Source organism: Vipera berus (assembly GCF_964194415.1).
Source record: "Vipera berus genome assembly, chromosome: 2".
Lineage (NCBI taxonomy): Eukaryota > Metazoa > Chordata > Lepidosauria > Squamata > Viperidae > Vipera > Vipera berus.
In genome coordinates this window covers 205,166,144-205,185,168 of record NC_138203.1, presented here as the reverse complement: position 1 = coordinate 205,185,168, position 19,025 = coordinate 205,166,144, and the positions used below count along the sequence as shown (strand labels likewise).

The window sequence follows — 19,025 nt, the reverse complement described above, 5'->3', positions numbered from 1 at the left end:
TACAATTGAAAAAAATGACTTTTTGGAGATTACATAAAAACATGGGAGCTGTTTGCAGTCAAGACAATCTGCTTATGCATTGCTCCCCTTTCTTTTCCCTTATTTTCTATAAACACAGAAGAATGCTTTCGCTGCAGTTCCTATGCGGGAAGTACATTACGGCACGCTGCCCTCCAAATGTTGCCTCCGCATTTTCAAACCACATTGCAAGGATTTTTAAGTAGCCCTTTCCCAGTTACGCTGGTGGCAAAGCAACTCTGGAAACAATAAAACGTACAGTAATTTATTTCAATTAGCAGAGAAAAACCGCTCGAGCATTGAGCATATGAAAACTTCAACCTAAACACGCGCCACGCCGTGGGAAGCCACAAAAATTAACCAATCGCTGCTTCTGACTTCATAATCTCTGCACCCAACCCCTCCGTCTTCCAGGCCCTACGTGGGCGAAGCATCAGTTTTTACAGTGCCCTACTCTGGATAAATCAGGGAATGTGGACTGTGGAGGGAAAGGCGTGGGACTTTCTTTCTTTTAAAACGGAAATTTTGGAAAGAGAGAAATTAACTATAGGTTAATCTCGCCGGTTTTTTTACGCTTGGCTCTGGGGGAAAGCGGCGTTCTTCTGAAGCAAAAGTGAGCTATAATGCACTATAAAGCTTTGTTCGGATTTCAGGGGGGGTCTTGAGAATTTTGTAACGTCTCTTTAGGTAGCCTAGTTGCAAATGTAAAAGTAATAAATTAACCTATCTAGTTCGCTTTTTGTAATCCAGGTTCCTCTGTCGTGTGGAGCGAGAATTGCACCCTCGTTTTCCAAAATGCTTTTCAGACTGCAATACCCTCGCAAAGCAGGGGTGGTGGTGGGGGGTGGTGTGTGTCCACTTTGGAACCACTTTATTACTTTTTTTTTTTTAAAAAAAAAGAAACTTCTTGTTACCACCTTTAATTAAGCTGCTTCTAATGTGTCAGGTGGGATACGCAGCTCTGGGAGACCGCACTGCTGCCTTTCCCCATCGCATTGCCAAGCATTTATTTCCACGGAGAAGGCCGACCGTCCTTTCTTGTCGGCTGTAGATGCACCGATTTAACACATTCAAGATCCCGGAGAAATACATTTAGGAATACCACGAAGGGACACAGTTTGTGTCTTCGCCGTCTGGGATTAATTTATAAAAATAAATGCAGGCGGGATATAAATCAATCAATCAACGTGGCTGGCTGGCAAAATTCTGAGTGGGAAGTCACAAATCTTAAGTTTGGATACCCCCGATGGAGGTAGCGTTCCTCCCGGATCCACGCTCATTTCCCTGCCTTTCTTCCCTCCACTTTCAGGCTGTGGGTGATCAAAGTGCTGCTGCTGCCGCTACAAATCGCACATTCTGAAATTTTGCTCCAAAAGTTCCGATCTAAACTTTCGGGCAGCAACCCTCCTCGCGACGACGCTCAAAAGTGTTTGTTTTTTTTTAAACTTGGCCGCCGCTGCCATTCTATAATAAAGGAATCGCGGCGGGGAAAGCGGCAGCTTTCTTCCCGCCCTCGGATGTGTGTCGTAATTCCGGAGGTGGGAGGGGAGAAGAAGGACGCCATTTTGTTTGTTTGGCTATTTGATAAGGGGGAAAACGGCGGTCTTCCCACCTGCTCGTAGCTAGGAAGGGACGGGGAAATTTGTAACGCTTTTCCCCTCGTCAGGTCACTTTTGTGAAGAGGAAAAAGGTAGGTGTGAAGTGGAGCGTCTTTGTGACCCCATCTCCCGGGCTGGGAAGAAAGCATTAAATGTTCCGTTCGGGGTAATGAGGAGAGCAAATCGACGATAAAAGTTGCTATAATTTCAAATTTTCTTTTTTTCTCCCCCGAGGTACTTGAATAGCAACAAAAGAGGTTCTTTCTCTTCCCCCCCCCTCCACGCGATACTTTTCCCGAGGTTAATTATTGCAGTTTTACGTTAAAAGAATAGCAAACGATATGACTTAAAATTTAGCTCATTAGATAATAGCGGTATGATCCACGTTGTATCTCAGCAGCGATCCCGCGAGTAGAAATCCGTTTTTCCAGTCTTAAATCTGGAGATGACTAAATATGGGACTGGGCGTGTCGAAGTATGTACTGCATCTCTCCGAGTGTGTTAGGTGTGGAGGCGAGATAGTCGAATTTTGGATTGCATAAATAACAGCAGCAAATAATCACAGCCGAATGAGTCTAATATCGAGATAGTATTGAGATAGATGCACGCCTCTTTTGTTTTGGGACTTCACTAATTGCCAGTAAAATAGATCTACAAGAAAGATCGTAATAGAAAAGGTTAAAAAGGAGCATCCTTGCACTTAATGTTGAGAAGCCACAGTATTAATATGCTATTGTTCGTTGCATTGTATCGTCAGGGATGCCTGTTGCCCCTCTTTCCCAGTTGAAGCCGGAGCATGCTCTTTAACCAAAAGGTAGTTGAGAAATAACGGTAGGAGCAGACAACATTGATTTTTAATGAGTTTACACATTACAGCGAACCTTAGTAGGATACAGTTCCTGTTGATTTAGCGGGTTCTGCAAACACAGCCATCATGGTTTATTCATAAACCATAGTTTATTCATAAACCATAGCTTTAACAATGTTTAAATGTCAGCATCTTTCATGGCTATTATGGTAGATATGTACCTACCTATAGGCATGACTTCTGGTGCTAGTGCCTCGTCCTGGACATTTTGGAAGTGTTTACCTGCTCATGAGAAGATAGCCTTGTAGAGTTCTCTAGAGATCTAAATAGTGATGGTAAATTGTAAAGTGTTGGTAATTCTGAAGGTTTTTATTTAGGGGAGAGCAAGAATGTTTGAGAGTAGACCTGAAATTTATGTGAGGTGGAAAAAATGTAAACTGAGGGATTCATTGTAAGCATTCTGAGAGATGTTTATAGAACTGACTGTGTCATGGGGGTCACTCATTTTTCCACTGCATGTTTATTCAAAATTCAATACTCCTGGACTACTAAACTGATTACTCTTATGCACATTGAAAGCAATATGATCACACAGGGAGCTTACTCTCTTGCAATCCCTTCCTCTCCGATCTCTGCTCTTTGCAAAGGAAAGAGAGGGGGAAAAGCAAGTGATTTTTGTAAGCAGTCTCCTTTGCCTGAACGTTTCCCCTTTTGGTTTGGTTTGCCTTCTAATCACTGCCCCACTCTCCAGAATCCTTGAGTTCCCCTGCTTAACATCTTATATGCATCAAAAGCAATGTGATCGTGCCTGCAGTCCGGGGCTAGGAGTCATGGATGTGCCATAAGGTAAAGGTAAAGGTTCCCCCGCACCTGCGTGCTAGTCGTTTCCGACTCTAGGGGCCGGTGCTCATCTCCGTTTCAAAGCCAAAGAGCCAGCGCTTGTCCGAGGACGTCTCCGTGGTCATGTGGCCGGCATGACTAGACGCCAGAGGCGCACGGAACGCTGTTACCTTCCCACCGGAGTGGTCCCTATTTTTCTACTTGCATTTTTTTTACGTGCTTTCGAACTGCTAGGTTGGTAGAAGCTGGGACGAGTAACAGGCACTCACTCTGTTACGCGGCACTCGGGATTCGACCCGCCAAACTGCCGACCTTCTGATCGACAAGCTCAGCGTCCTAACCCACTGAGCCACCGCGTCCCTCAGATGTGCCATACATACAGCTTATTAATACCCTTTCTCATTGTCAGTGTGATCATATTGCTTTCAGGGTGTAGAAGAGCAAACAAGAATTTACTCTTGAAATTTTTTCCTCTCCAGTTTTTCTAAGCCAAAGGGGATATGGGAAAAGGTCAGCCTAAGAGAGATTGCCCACATAAATTGTTGATTTACCCCTCCCCCATGCTACAACTTGCAGAGTGAAGAGATTGTAGAGAAAGGGATTTAAGTTTCCAGCCCCAGTTTGCCCTAGCAATCATTTCAAGACAATCTAACCTAAAATGTTTTGGATATTGATTGTGGTTTTTTTGCCTTGATAGGTAGCCTATTGGGTTCAAGTGATGAGGAATGGGAGGGAATACAACAAATGGGCAGAAATTCTCTTGAATTTAAATAAATGATTCTGTTTTTACAGACTTAAAATATTTTTGTAAATTTTTGTTTGTTATAGTAACTCTGAAGTAAGTCTCACTGTGTAATGATGTTTATTTCCACTAAATTGAAATTAGAATATAACCTTACCTTCATTTGCCATATTCAAGTAAAATCAACTATTGAAATAATAAAAGAGTCCCTTTTGACTTAATATTTAAGGTTGTGCTTTTAATTTGTTTTAAATAAATTAACATGTAATACTTTTATCTTGATAGATTTTCTTTTAAAAGATGAAGCACTCAAAACAAGCTGCTTATTCTGAAGAGGATGATAAAGGAGAAGAAAAGACTACCAATAGCCAAAAGCATAGCAAGAGGTCTCAGAGTAGTGAAAGAAATTACAGATGCTATAAATCACTTAAAACTGCAGACAGGTACTTCAATATATCTTTCTAATTATAAATATAGGATAGGATAATTATATAAATAGTTATGTAATGATTATAAATAAGGTTTAAAGAGGTGAGAGCTGCTTTTATCTGTTTGGTCTTCTGGAAGGGTATTAAAACTTGACTTTTCCAGTTGGCTTGGGCGTTGCTCAGCACTGGAAGTGGTTGATAGGATAAAAAAAATCATCCCTGTGTTTCCTTAGTTCTAGATTTTATATAATTTAAAAAAAATTGTTTTTATATTTATCTTTTTACTGTCTGTAAGTTGCCTTATCAGGGAGATGGCTGTCATATAAATTAAATAAGAAACTATGTTACTTTAGTACATTTATGTAAATGTTTTTATTTAATTTTACTATATATATATTTTTGCTCTTATGTTTTTTAAAGTAGTTTAATTAGTATTATAAATGATGTCTGCGTTCCTTTGTTTTTATTTAGTGAGACAAGGATAAAAGTTCCTTTTATAGTAACATTCACTGAAGTTCTAGAAGGTAAAAAATAATTTGCTATAGTAAGGAAAGGAACCAACAATTTCTTTAATGACTTTGGATACATTTATGCAAAGTTTTTGTGAGCTAAGCTTGCAAAGTACATTTTCATGTCTAATATTAATTGGATGTTTTGTCCATTAGAAGGATTATATTGGTGGTACTTAATATAATTTTTATGTAATCGTTATAATGCTGACTTTCTCTTTTTAAATGTCTACTTTTATATTTGTATTCTTTTCTACTGACTATTGTATATCACTCAAAGTTACTTCCTGTGAGATGGGTAGCTCTATACATTTGATTAATAAATAAATTAAAAAATTATCTGAAGTTGAGATATTTACACAGTATGTTTTTAAACATTTTATTTGCTGAATGATCTCTTTGTGGAAAGTGATAACTTTAAATTCCCCTTATTGCTGTTTTTATTGGATGTGTGGAGCCCTATCTCTTGAACCCTGCCTTATCTATTGAATCCCCAGCTATTTTATTTTATTTATTTATTTTATTTTAATTCCATTTATATCCCGCCCTTCTCCGAAGACTCAGGGCGGCTTACAAGCTTAGCAGTAGCCTTCATTCTATGTATATGCCTGCTTATTAGGGCTTTTGCCCCCCCCCCAGGCGGCATTATTACAAAGTCAGCTTAATTGCCCCCAACAATCTGGGTCCTCATTTTGCCTACCAGCTCTTGACTGTGGTTCATCTCTGCCATACCTATGGAGGCATAAAAACAATTCATATACAAACTGCATAGCCTAAATTGATTGCTGCTAGTCAGCAAGGATATATGAGGAGCTGGTGTCCTTGAGAATGATCCTGATTATTTTCACTCAGCAGTTCATAACTTACCCTCCCCATAGAACTAAAGCAAAGGGGGATTTTTAAGCATCTGTGATGTTCATTAAAAGCTCAAGTATTATGCACATCAGTCTAAGGCTCATTTTAGTCCAACATTGTCATTCTCAATAGAAACCCAGATGTACTTCCTACTTCCTTCCCCCCTCCTCTACTCTCTTCCCTCTCTCCTCTCCTTTCTTCCCTCCCATTCCTCTTCCGATACAATTCAGAGGTGAGGGAAAGAGGAGGAGAAGTGGGGAGAAATGGGAGGGGAGTGGTGACGGAAAGAGGAGAGGAGAGGAAGAAGAGGGAAGTAGGAAAGAAAGGAGAAAAGGAGAAAAAGTAGAGAAGAGGGAAGAGAGAGAAGGAGGGTCAATACAGTGAAAGGAAATGGACGAGCAGCACCCAAATTTACGTGTATGTATTTATGTATGGCAATATATTTGTTGACTTGTTTGTGGAAGAAATGGGAAAATAAAATTGAATATTAAAAAAATAGAAACCCAGATGTCCCTGTTGCTCTCACAAACAGAAGAGGGATATATACTCTCTTCCTACCATTGTTCCCTTATACCTTATATATGGGAACATCCCAAATCTGGAAGTAAACTGAATCTTCAACATGACTAACCCCTAATAGGCATGTTCTCTGTGAATTTATTCAATATTCTTTTAAAAACTTCCAGTGACTATTGTTACGTGATAATGAATTGTCCTAACTGATTATAAGCTTATGTGAAAAAGTGCTGCCTTTTATTTGTTTACTTATCCTTCAAGTGAACTTCACTGGATATCCCCTAATCCTAACATAGCTATGCAACTGTCTTTCTGCTGCTTAGTGCAGCAAGGCTGAAGCACTTTGGCGAGATGCTGTGAAATTGACAGTTAAGTTGAGGATGTTTGACTGTTATGTGGATAGTTGTGTTAGCTGCTTCACAAGACCTGGGAAAGGGAATGGGTAAGTGTGAGAAGGTAAAAGTGATGGTGGAGAGAGGGTGATTGTAGTTGGGCTTTAGGGAGTAGTGAGTTTGTTACTGTTTCATAGCCTGTGCTACTTAACACTGTCTTTGGATTAGTAGTGGAATCTCCAAAAATGACAGCCTTTGGAGACTTTACCTGCTCACATACGGTTCAGGGCCACCCTAGCAAGCATGAACCTGATCCAAATCATTAAAGGATGTAATATACAGAATTACTCAGGTGTTAGATCTAGTTTTTATCTCAGGGTAGTTATAACATGATCTGAAGTTTCTATCAGTCCTGTGTCATGGTCAGACTGATTGTTTTTGGGTTGCTGGTGCTGTCTTACCCACCCACCACCAGAAAGAGGTTGGACCTATTGAAAATTACTAGGCAAGAAAGGGACCTTGAGTTAGAATGTGACTGGGCAGTCTGGTCATGTTTGCTGAAGCATGGCCTTGTCCTGTTATTTGGGAATGCTTAATCCTATGACAGGTGAGGAAGAGAACATGGCCTTTCGGACTGTTAACCTAGTTGCCTGTTAAATCCAGTTCCCTTCTGGTTGGATACATGAATGGTGAATTCATCCTTGGATGAGAGGATGCTTTTGCCTGAAAAAGCTGGACCCTATAGTGGCAGACAATTGTAGCCCAATCTTCATTCTTCCTATCTAGGAAAGTTGTTGAAAAGGTGATCAAGTTGCAACTTTAAAAGACACTGACATTATCAGATTATCTGGGCCTGATTCAGTCAGGTTTCAGGCCCAGGCAAAGTAGAGAGACAACATTTGTTATACTTGTTGGTAACCCCTATCAGTGCCAGGATGTCCTGATTCTTCTTGACATCTTTCAATACTTTCATAGTATGTTTCTGGATTAACTATGAAGATTGGAAGTGGAAGACATGAAGTTGCAGTACTTCTTCTCCTTCCTCCAATATCAGTTGATATTGATGAGGGGAAGAATAAGTTGAAGACTCTTCTTTATGAGATACCACAGGCTCAGTGCCTTGTCCTTCCAGTGCCCTACATGATGCCTCTGGGTGTGATCATCGATTAGGTAGTCTTCGACTTAAAACAGTTCATTTATTGACCATTCAAAGTTAAAATGGCACCGAACAAGTAACTTACGACAATTTTTCACACACATGACCATTGCAGCCTCCCCATGATCATATGATCAAAATTCAGGTGCTTGGCAACTCGTATTTATGATGGTTGCAGTGTCCTGGGGTCATGTGATCATCTTTTGCAACCTTCTGACAAGCAAAGTCAGTGGGGAAGCCAGATTCACTTAACAATCATGTTACTAACTTATCAACTGCGGTAATCCACTTAACAGCTATGGCAAGAAAAGTTGTACAATGGGACAAAATTCACTTGTCTTCCTTAGCAACATAAATTTTGGGCTCAATTGTGGCCATAAGTTGAGGACTACCTGTATTAGTTGGGCAATACCTAGCAGAATTGGGTATTAATCAGCCTGCCAGTAACATTGATTTCTAATCCTGCCAATAGGGTTAAGTGATGCTGTCAGAGTTTTGTACCCGTGTCTGGATAATATTGGAGGTTGGCATAGGTAACGAGGTTTAAACTACTTGCCTGAATCAAGAGGCCCTTGAGATAGTCACTCATGCTTTGGTCATTGCATACATGGACTACCACAGTGTTCGGTACATGGGAATGACTTTGAAAACCACTCAGAAGTTACAGCTGGTTCAGAATGCAGCAGTGCAAACAATTATGGGTGTGATTCATCACACCCGGGTAACACCTTTACTCCAGGGGCTGTAGTGGTTTAAGTAGGCTTCTAAATATAATTCAAGGTGCTGGTTATTGTCTATAAAACCCTTCATAGTTATTTAAAGGACTGTATGTCTTCCAGTTGCTTCCATCTTGCCTGTACAATTGGGCAGAGTTGCCATGCTGCACATCCCAGCAATTAAGCAATGTCATCTAGTAGGATCTAGGAACTGTTGTAGTTCCTTGGGAAATCAGTGGGCTATAGTGCTCTTTTGCATCATTTAATGTTATTTATCCTCTCACATTTTGGTGTTGTTTAACTGTATTGAATTATTGTTTTCATTGTGACTGTTTATACTGTCAAGTTGAGAAACAGTATACATTTCTAAAATAAACTTAAAACACTAAATTGATTGACCATGTCTTCATGGTTCTATTGCCAGGAATTTTCCAACTTTAGGTTCTGAATAGGATTACGCTTTCCCAACAGAATTGGTTATAATATGGAGGTCTTCCTGGCTTCATAGCTTCTGCTTGAACAGCATGTGGCCAGGAATACCTTTGCACAGATTAACCTAGTATGACGATTGTAACTTTTTATTACTGGGAGTTGCTTTGCTTTGACACCATTCACTTTACAGTATTATCCTTGAAGGTACCTTTAATGCCTTTATTGTTTAGTGACCAACTGCTCAAGCTGTTTTAATTTATTTTTTTTTTTGCTTTGAATGTGTTTAAAGATATTCTTATTCTCCTTTTAAGTTTTTTGCCATGTGCTTCTCAAAATTCTTGCATGCGTTCCTTATCATATGCTAATTATTGTTGGTAATTTAGTATTCTTCTTTAGAAATTATTTGACCCAAAAAGAGTTGGAAGTGCTGACTTCCACAGTGATGTTTGGTCTTCAAAGATAGTGGTCACTGTATTCTTCTCTTGCAAAATTCTTCTGCATCTCTTTGTTCACTCTGGTTGTGAGCTCCCAGTTGCCACTGTTCTTTTCTAAAAGTCGTATATTCAGTTGAATTGTTGGCTAAAAAAGTGATTCCATTGCTTAATTACTTGTTTTAATTTGTCATCAGTTTATTAAAAACATATTTTATTGTAAAAAAAAACCCTACAATTTCAACGAAATTACATAGGATTTTGTTGACACAGGGTTGTGGAAGGAACACCATCCTCAGGATGAAGGAGAGTACTGAGAGGGCCACTTGGGAAAGAAACTTTGCACATTAAAGCTTCCTACGTCATGACTGTATTTTTCTGAAGCGCTGGGCAATCTCCCTTCCTTAGCATTTGTGTTTGCTGAATTCAGAGATGTTCTTATCCTGCCCTGTGTATGGGTTTTGTGTGCTGCCTGCATCCCACAATGGGGCTTTGCTTCTTTGTACGGGCCGGTTGCTGGCATGCTGCGGCCCGGTACTGGTCCACAGACCGGAGGTTGGGGATCTAAATAGTTCTTGTGTTGCTCAGCATAAGCAATCCATACACTCAGATGGGATAGTTCATTGATTATGACTTTTTCATAATGATAGTAATTATGAAGTTTCAGTTCAATTTTTTACTAAAACCCTGAATTTTGAGTTGCTATAATAACAACTTTCATATGGCTACTCTCTACTTAAAAGAGCTTAACACACACATTTCTATAATAAACAGTATATTTTCCATCTGAACTCTAAATAAAAAGGAATTCTAATAAAATATTGTGCATTTTTGGAAGCTTATTAGAATATAGAAAATATTACTGGTGTGCAGAACATTTAAAGTCCACGCCATCTCAAACTCAAAACAGCTTGTCTAGATTGAAATACTGTATTTGTTTTGAGTTTGAAATAGATGTTTCACATTCGAAACAGGATCTTCTGATTCTTTCAGAAATATTTTAAGCTTGAACGCACAAACATGGAATAGCTGTTTCGAACATGACACAAACATTTTGAATTTGAAAAAGGTGATGATGGAAATATTTTGCACACATTTATAAAATATATTTGTTTTTAATTGCTTTTTTGAAATGGGGAAATAATGTAAATATATTTTCAGTAACTACTTGGATGATAGATCCACACGTGAGAGAGACCATCATGACCGAAGATATGTTGAGGAATATCGAAATGACTTCTCTGACATAGATGACCACGAGCATTATCACAGACATTATGAAAAGAGCCATTGCCATCATTATAGTAAATCATCTGGACAAAGTGGGAAAAAGAATCATAAACGAAAGCATAAGAAACACAATACCAGCTACAGCTCACACCCGGTATGTATGGTTTAAAAAAGAATAATAAATATATTATTGTTTTTAGGCTGAATATAAATGTATGAAGATTTGATATGAAGTCTGCATTTTATTTTTATTATTTCTGTATGATGGGTTTATGTATGCATGTGGATTCTACAGTGAATGGTATTAACTGTATGAGTTTTCATTTGGCTTAATTTGTCCAAAACTTTAGAAAACTCAAATTACTTTGTTGCCTTTTATCTCGCAGCTCAAAAAATAAAAATAGCTGATTTACCTTTACTTGAATTAGCCTTACAGCACGGTGAAGCAACCTTGTGTAGCGTGTTCCTTATTCTTCAAAATGGATCTGTTTCAGTGGAATTAGTTCATTAATATGATGTCTGTAATGAATTCATCATGTTTCTATGAAATATTTTCAAGCAAATATTAGGTATTGAATGATTTTATTATTATCAGAGAATAAATCTTTTCAATAGTTAGCGAGATCTGAATATTTTACGAATAATAAAAGTATTTTTATTCTATACATTAAAATTTAAAAATGTTGAGATGCAAGACTTTGTTCCTGCAGATGTACATCACCAGGATATTAGACTGAATTTTACAAATTTTATTAATATTTTTCTCTTTAGCTGGTCCAATTATGGAAGATAAATAGTTGCATGAATAATCTGTTGATAAATATTAATCAAATTACATTTTTTTAAAAAAAATCAAGATCAGACCTGTTTTATAAAGATAAAAATGACAAAAATTGTTTTTGATTAGCAGAAGTAATTTAAGATTGTAATCTTAATTTCAATCTTCTGTTAATGTAAAATTTAAGAGACAAAATTGTGTTGTGTTTCTGTTGTCTTATAACTTTAAGTATTTATCTGAAAATCTGTTCCTTGCCATGTTTTTCTTCTGTAACATAAACTGTGCCCTGTGAATTTCTGGGGACTGAATTTGAAATTGCTCCTGCCAACTGTTCGTGGCCTGGTGCGTAACTGAATGCCTGAATATCCCGCTGAATGAATTGCGTAATCTACCCTGAATTCACTCTGATATATTGATTGGCTGGACGATCTTGGTGCCGTTTCCAGAAGAGCCACCGAAGGAAAAGATCCAGGAGTGTAGAGGATGAGGAGGAGGGTCACCTGATCTGTCAAAGTGGAGACGTACTAAGAGCAAGATGTATAGAATATTTTTCAACACTTTTAAAAAAAATGTCAGCAAAACATCTATTTAGAATAGTATGTTAGATGAGAAGTGGGGGCGGGGCTAAGAAAGCTTCATTGCTCTCTTTTATCTTTTGTTTTGTCTTTGTATTCTATTTCTTTTCTTTTTCTGTACTCTTAAATGTTGCTGTTTAGACAACCACAGCAGTAAATAAAGCTTAAAGTTAGATTGATAGCTAGATAACTATTTTGTGACACCTATCCAATAAAAGTAACACATTCCGAAGCAGACAGTAAATGTTATAATGATAGACTTAATAGTGTTCACCTTTATTCAGCTAATTCAATAACAGCTGGAATTTGTTTCTTCTTTTTTTTTTAGATGAAATTATTGCTACTTTAGGGGAAGGCGCTTTTGGCAAAGTTGTAGAATGCGTTGATCATGACATGTATGTATTGGGTTTTCTCAAAAGTATTACCAAATGAAATGTGTTTATATGACATTAGAAATCCTTCTGCACATGTTATTATAATTATTTTTTTCTGCATCTTCTGCACTCAAGGTGTAAACCTAGCATGATAATGAAAGTTTTGCAGTCCAAACCCTAGCTCAGAAAAGTCTTTTAATAATGCAACATGCCAACTCCAAGCTACATTAAGCCCATTCTCTTTACTATTATCTTGATACATGCAACCAAGAATACTAGGCTATAAAAAGGTAAAGGTTCCCCCACACATGCGTGCTAGTCGTTTCCAACTCTAGGGGCCGGTGCTCATCTCCGTTTCAAAGCCGAAGAGCCAGCGCTTGTCCGAGGATGTCTCCGTGGTCATGTGGCCGGCATGACGATGCCAAAGGCACACGGAACACTGTTACCTTCCCACTGTAGTGGTCCCTATTTTTCTACTTGCATTTTTACGTGCTTTCAAACTGCTAGGTTGGCAGAAGCTGGGACGAGTATAACAAATTAAAGTTAAAAAACCATAATGAGGCAAACATGAGAAGAGGTCAGGTATTTGATAAGGGGCCTTAACAAGTGCCTTGCAGTCTAGGCTATGGAACTATGAGGTTCTAGCCCCGTGGTGGCGAACCTATGGCACGCGTGCCACAGGTGGCACGCAGAGCCCTCTCTGTGGGTACACACGCCATTGCCCCTGTCCAAGGCCTTCAGCTGGGTTTTATAAAACCTTTTCACTTTAGGCCTCTGCCGCCGTGTGCAAAAAAAAAAAAGTTTCAATCAATTTCATCTTCTCGTGGAAAAAATGATCTTGCAAAGTTGGAATTGATTGATTGAACTTTTTAGTCCCACCCAGTCTGCCATTACCGCCACGCCTACCCAATGGGCCACGCCCACCCGGCACCCGATGATACATAAGTGAGTTTTGGGCTGCAGTTTGGGCAGTCTGTCTCCAAAAGGTTCGCCATCACTGTTCTAGCCGATTGTCAGACAATCCTTTCTTGCAGCTGGCTGCTTGGATAAGTAAGGTCATTGGAAAGAGAATGCCACTGCCCCACCCGCTGTTTCTTTCTGGTGTCCTTGCTGTGTAGCCTCCATGAAATTGCTCTTGAAGCAGTGAAGTCCTCGGTAAAAAAAAAAAGACATATTCTTCTCAAAAACTGGAGTTTTTGTTGAATTCAGCTTTAAATGTTGTGGCTTTGTATTTTCAAGCTTAGGAATTTCTTATTTTTTATTTGCTATTATTAAATGTATATGCCGCCAAACTCATCTTCATTGAATCCTTTTACTGATTGTTTTAATAGGATATTGGATTATATGTTTATTGTTTTGGTGATTGGAAGGAAGGTGTTTATTCGGTTGTGTAAAGATTTCTATTTACTAGTATTTCATATTTTGCTTTTATTGTTTTGAATTGATTGTTAGGATCATTGAAGGGCATGTTAAAAATAATAACCTCTACTAAGCTGCCACTTTGTTTCCTGGCATATCCTTCTATTTTTGAAGAGAAAATTGCTAGATAGGGAAGAGAAAATATGATATGGTCTCATGGTTGCAAGATATGGAGACAGTGTTAACTTATTTTTCCTTTGCCTGAAGCTTCATAAAATACTGCTCAGATTCTTTAGGAGGCTCTGGTTCATCATGGGAAATAATGCTGACAATTACAAAATTGGTTAAAAACAAACAAACTGTCAACTCTTGACTCCGGGGGGGTCTTGTCTTAATCAGTATGTAATCATTCTTATATATGCTGGTAGGTTTTGATGGTGATATGTACAATATGACCAGTTTGTAATACCACAAAAGATTTCAAATATTATTTAGAATGTTCTAAAGATATAATTTCTTTAATTGTTGCATAACATTTTAATATTATTTCTGAATCAGGACATGCTAGAATTATTTAATCCCATCTATCAGCATCAAGTATCAGATAATAAAGATTACAGTTGATTTTTTCTTATATGCTTGAAAAAGGCTGAAGTTAAATTGCAGTATTTTATTTTCTCAGGAGAGACATGCATGTAGCTATAAAAATTGTAAAAAGTGTTGGTAGATATCGAGAAGCAGCTCGTTCAGAAATACAAGTATTGGAACATTTAAATACCTTGGATCCTAGTAGTACATTGTAAGTATAAACTAAAACATTAATACTATGTTTTAAAAAATAAATAATTTACTGTTTTATTAATGTTTGGATGATATTTTTATTTCCTAGTCGTTGTGTCCAAATGTTGGAATGGTTTGAACATCATGGTCATGTCTGCATTGTATTTGAACTGCTGGGACTCAGTACTTACGATTTTATTAAAGAAAATAGTTTTTTGCCATTTTCTATTGAACTGATTAGGAAGATGGCTTTTCAGATTTGTCAGTCCATAAACTGTAAGTATATTTAATAATTAAAGAATTATTTATATATAAAATACTATACAGGAATTTAAGTATTGAGTGCTTGCTTCTTTTTCTTTTTCCAGTCTTGCATCACAATAGGTTGACTCATACAGATCTAAAACCTGAAAATATTTTATTTGTAGAGTCTGATTATGTAGTAAAGTACAATTCTAAAATGGTAAGTGCTAAAACATTTCTTGCTAGGTTGTTCCTATGCATTTTTTTATTCTGTATAATGTATTCAGCTGCCATAACATTTTTTTTAGTATGAGATTCCTGTGTACAATATTTAGTAAGACCACAGTCAGTAAAATCATTGCACGAAGCACTTGACTTCTTTAAGAAAGTTTATTACTTGGATCACAATATATTCCATTTATAAGAGATTCAAGAAATACAACTAAAACGATGTGTGTTTTTTTTAACTTTGTTACAGAGGCGAGATGAACGCACCCTGAAAAACACAGATATTAAAGTTGTAGACTTTGGTAGTGCAACATATGATAATGATCATCATAGCACTTTAGTTTCTACACGGCATTATAGAGCACCTGAAGTTATACTTGGTTAGTAAACATTTTCAAAGCTAATTTATTAATTTAATCTTGTATAAATAATTGTAAGAATCTTTTTTCATACATAACTTATAATATGCATTCCTCCCTGTCCTTTCCTATTTTTATAAGTAATGGGGGAAAGACTGATGGTTTAAGAAGTCAGGTAAGTATTATTAATTCATAATTTTCAACCTGAGTATCATGAAGTAATCAGAATGTTGTGAATTGTGTTACAGCACTTGGTTGGTCACAACCCTGTGATGTTTGGAGTATAGGCTGCATTTTGATTGAATACTATCTTGGTTTCACTGTCTTCCAGGTATGCATATAACTTTTTACTTATAATTCCAGAGTTAAATGGAGCATTGAATCTACTTGGCTTTGTTAACCCTTTGATGTGAAATCTTGTGCAATGTGGGTCAGATTATTTATCAGAACTTTATATCATTTACATGAGATAGGTGCTTACTTTAATACAGTATGGCTGAATAACTCCAGCCTTACCTAAGTGCTTCAGGACTATGGTTACTATTCTGGAAGGGACCAATTTCTGAGTACTTCTGGCATGGTCAGAAGACTCTTAGAACATTTACAATGAGTTCAGAACAATCTGTTACTAAAACCAAATGATCATTCTGCATTCAGAACTGTTCCAATGTAAAATGTTTTGCACAGCACTAAAAAAGATTGCACAGTGAATAAAGGTAATGATTACTTAACAACCACGCTGGGTAACCACAATTCCATCGGTAAATAATGTGATTATTAAGTGAGTTTTCATGCAGTTTTACTCCAGTCTTCTTCATTGTCACCTGTTTTTGGAAGTGGACTGTGAAGCCTGCAAATGGTGGTCACTGCGATGGTCTGAAACACTTGAATTTTGATAACGTAAACATGGGGATTATGTCAGAGCCATTGTGCCTTTAAATGATCACTAAATGGTAATTATTCAGCAAAGACTACTTGTAAAATGTACAGTTGAAGAACACTTCATTCCAGGTTTTTGCATAGTTCCAAATTCCAGAACCCTGGAGACAAAACAGTTGTGAAAACATGTTGATATGGGCAAAGGGTATTCTGACTGTTAATACTTACATTTTAGTATACTCTTAATTTCTTTGAACTGGTTTTGTTTTTTGCAGACACATGACAGTAAAGAACACCTGGCAATGATGGAGAGGATACTTGGGCCTTTACCAGTGCACATGATCAAAAAATCACGGTATGCTAGTTTAAATTGTGAAGATGTTTTTCACAAAAAAATTCAAAGAAAACTTTTTTGGGGGGGGGGGATAAAAATATGTCATGCTGGTAATATTTGCATAGGAGTTTATTTGCATGAAACCAGACAAAAAGAATCAGGGTTTATGATCCTATGCAAATATTATCAGCATGACATACTTTTATGCATTGTTAGAAATATCCTTGGGCAGGGCAAAGTTTCCATTCCAATGTTAAGACTACATGCTTAGAAAAGAATAACTGGAGCTGCTGCCGACATTACCCCCCACAGAAAGATAGGTAGCAAATAAATTTTAAAAATAAACTGATTTTGGGAGCTTTTATTTCTGTGTATTTAAAGTACACAGCAATGGTTCTGGGTGCTGGGTGCCAAAATAAATAACTGTAAATTAAAGTGCACTGTAGGGGTAGCATCAGTGACAGTATTTTTTTAAATGGAGAAATTAATGATAGTTGAGAAAGTAGCTGAAGTCTATGTGCAACCTATAAACAAGCATCAAGAAGAAAGATGAAGGAAAGATCCCTAAAGGAGCTTGAGAAAAGGAAGAGTACATGAGAGCTTAGGGAAGAAAATATGTGTTTGAAATATTTTGAGTTTGAAAAGAGCTGAGTTTAGAATGCATTATTCAAAGATCAGACTGCATTAAGTATGGTCAAAATAATGCATTTCAAATTTTAATAGATTTGTATGTCTCTGTAAGCACATAGGAGTAGCCGCTCATCTTTTACTGCCTTATACACAAGGCTGAAGTTAAAACAGATGTTTATTGGATACTTTGGGTATAAGTTTCAATTGAATTTAATGATGTATCATTTTACATAGGGTTGTATTAAGGATATTATAAACACTCAAAGAGAATGAAGCATTTATGAATTTACTTATGAATGAATAAATTATATTTGTAAACTGCTCAGTCATACTGATAGCCCAAAAATGGAGATTGGCAAGTTACAGATAGCCTTTTTGTATATAGGAAATGTTACTTTCATCATAACCAACTGGACTGGGATGAACATAGCTCTGCAGGCCGTTATGTTAGGAGACGATGTAAACCACTAAAGGTAAGGTGGGCAGGGTGAATTCTTTATCCATTTAATTCTGAAGTCCTAACATTATTTTTTAAAGTCAGCTTTTCTCTCTTTTCCCTAGGAATTTATGCATTGTCATGATAAAGACCATGAGAATCTTTTTGATCTCATCCGCAGGATGTTAGAATACGATCCAGCCAACAGAATAACTTTAGATGAAGCCTTGGAGCATCATTTCTTTGACTCCCTAAAAGATAGATAGCTTTTTCCTGTCTTCCTTTAAGGAAATGATAAGGACAAGGTCTGTCAACATCTGTTGTGAGATGTTGTAAATAATAAATTAATTTGTACAATTGTTTCTGTAAATATAACTCTTATGTGTCTATACTGATGCTCCTGTATTATTTGGTTGAACAGTTACAGCTGATCATGGATGTTATCATGTAAACATTAAAGAAACATTTTTACAAGTGATTGTACTTTTTGGTGTTAAAGAAGAAGGCAATAATGGACTTGGGAACTGTTAAATATTGGTGACATTAAGAGCAACAGTTTTCAGAGGACAGTCAATATTTCAAGAATAAAATATCAGTTTTAATAGGATAATTGAAAATTATCCTGCTTCTCCAAATTTTCACATTGAGGCTTACATTTTAAAATATTACAATATTTTATGTGATTCTTAGATTAATTACCTGCTCTACTGCAAAAAAGCATTATTTCAATTCTTAATGATTATGTTGGGATTAACATTTAAAAATATTATTTTTGTTGGGCAGATTGGTGTGGGCATATATTTATTTATTTATTTATTTGTTTGTTTGTTTGTTTTTATAAACCGCCCTTCTCCCGAGGGACTCGGGGCGGTGTACAGAATAAGGTAGGTATACAGAATGAACAATAGTGAAAAAAAACAATAGTAAAAACAAACTGGGACCCCAATTCGAGCTATCAGGCCAGGCCGGACTGCTGGAACAGGTAAGTTTTTAAGTCGCGCCGGAACGTGCGGAGGTCGGGGGCCATCCGGATTTCGGTTGGTAAGCTGTTCCAGAGGGCTGGCGCACCCACTGAGATATAGAGGAGGATATAGATAAAACATAACCACTTTCTGATATCAAAGTGAGATGTAATTGTTTCTAATCTGCCAATTATACCTGGAAGTAAAATAAATGTTTAGTAATCCTAATACAGTTTAGATTAGTTTATGCCCATATAAATGAAATCCTATGACGTAGAAAAAGCATTAACTGTTAGAATACTATTAAGTTGGTCTCGACACTTAGTGATGATTTATTGTGGACCAACATTCTCTATCTCAGCCTGCCTTCAATTTATAATCTACAACCCATTCAAGGGCATTGTAATCTTTGTCATCCAGTCAGTCCATCTACCTACCTATTTGCTTACCCTTCCATTACTAATCTGAATCTTGCCA

General features: G+C 37.2%; 1 protein-coding gene across 1 annotated transcript; it reads left to right on the top strand.

The window, feature by feature from the left end:
• Window positions 1–1,570: 1,570 nt before the first annotated feature.
• On the top strand, window positions 1,571–18,054 carry CLK4 (CDC like kinase 4). The gene is made up of 13 exons (XM_081319972.1): window positions 1,571–1,708; window positions 4,292–4,449; window positions 10,543–10,765; window positions 11,836–11,926; window positions 12,293–12,359; window positions 14,380–14,496; window positions 14,587–14,753; window positions 14,846–14,940; window positions 15,199–15,328; window positions 15,556–15,638; window positions 16,462–16,541; window positions 17,536–17,623; window positions 17,712–18,054. The coding sequence occupies exons 2-13, from the start codon at window positions 4,307–4,309 to the stop codon at window positions 17,850–17,852; spliced, it is 1,425 nt and encodes a 474-aa protein (XP_081176098.1). The 5' UTR covers window positions 1,571–1,708; window positions 4,292–4,306; the 3' UTR covers window positions 17,853–18,054.
• Window positions 18,055–19,025: the final 971 nt, after the last annotated feature.

What these genes read in the sequence shown, in the direction of transcription:
- CLK4 (XM_081319972.1), top strand. Translation starts at nt 4,307, where the DNA reads ATGAAGCACTCAAAACAAGCTGCTTATTCTGAAGAGGATGATAAAGGA. An exon ending in TAAAGTACAATTCTAAAATG is followed by an intron (nt 14,941 to 15,198) that starts GTAAGTGCTAAA and finishes ACTTTGTTACAG; the next exon opens with AGGCGAGATGAACGCACCCT. An exon ending in TTGGTTTCACTGTCTTCCAG is followed by an intron (nt 15,639 to 16,461) that starts GTATGCATATAA and finishes TGTTTTTTGCAG; the next exon opens with ACACATGACAGTAAAGAACA.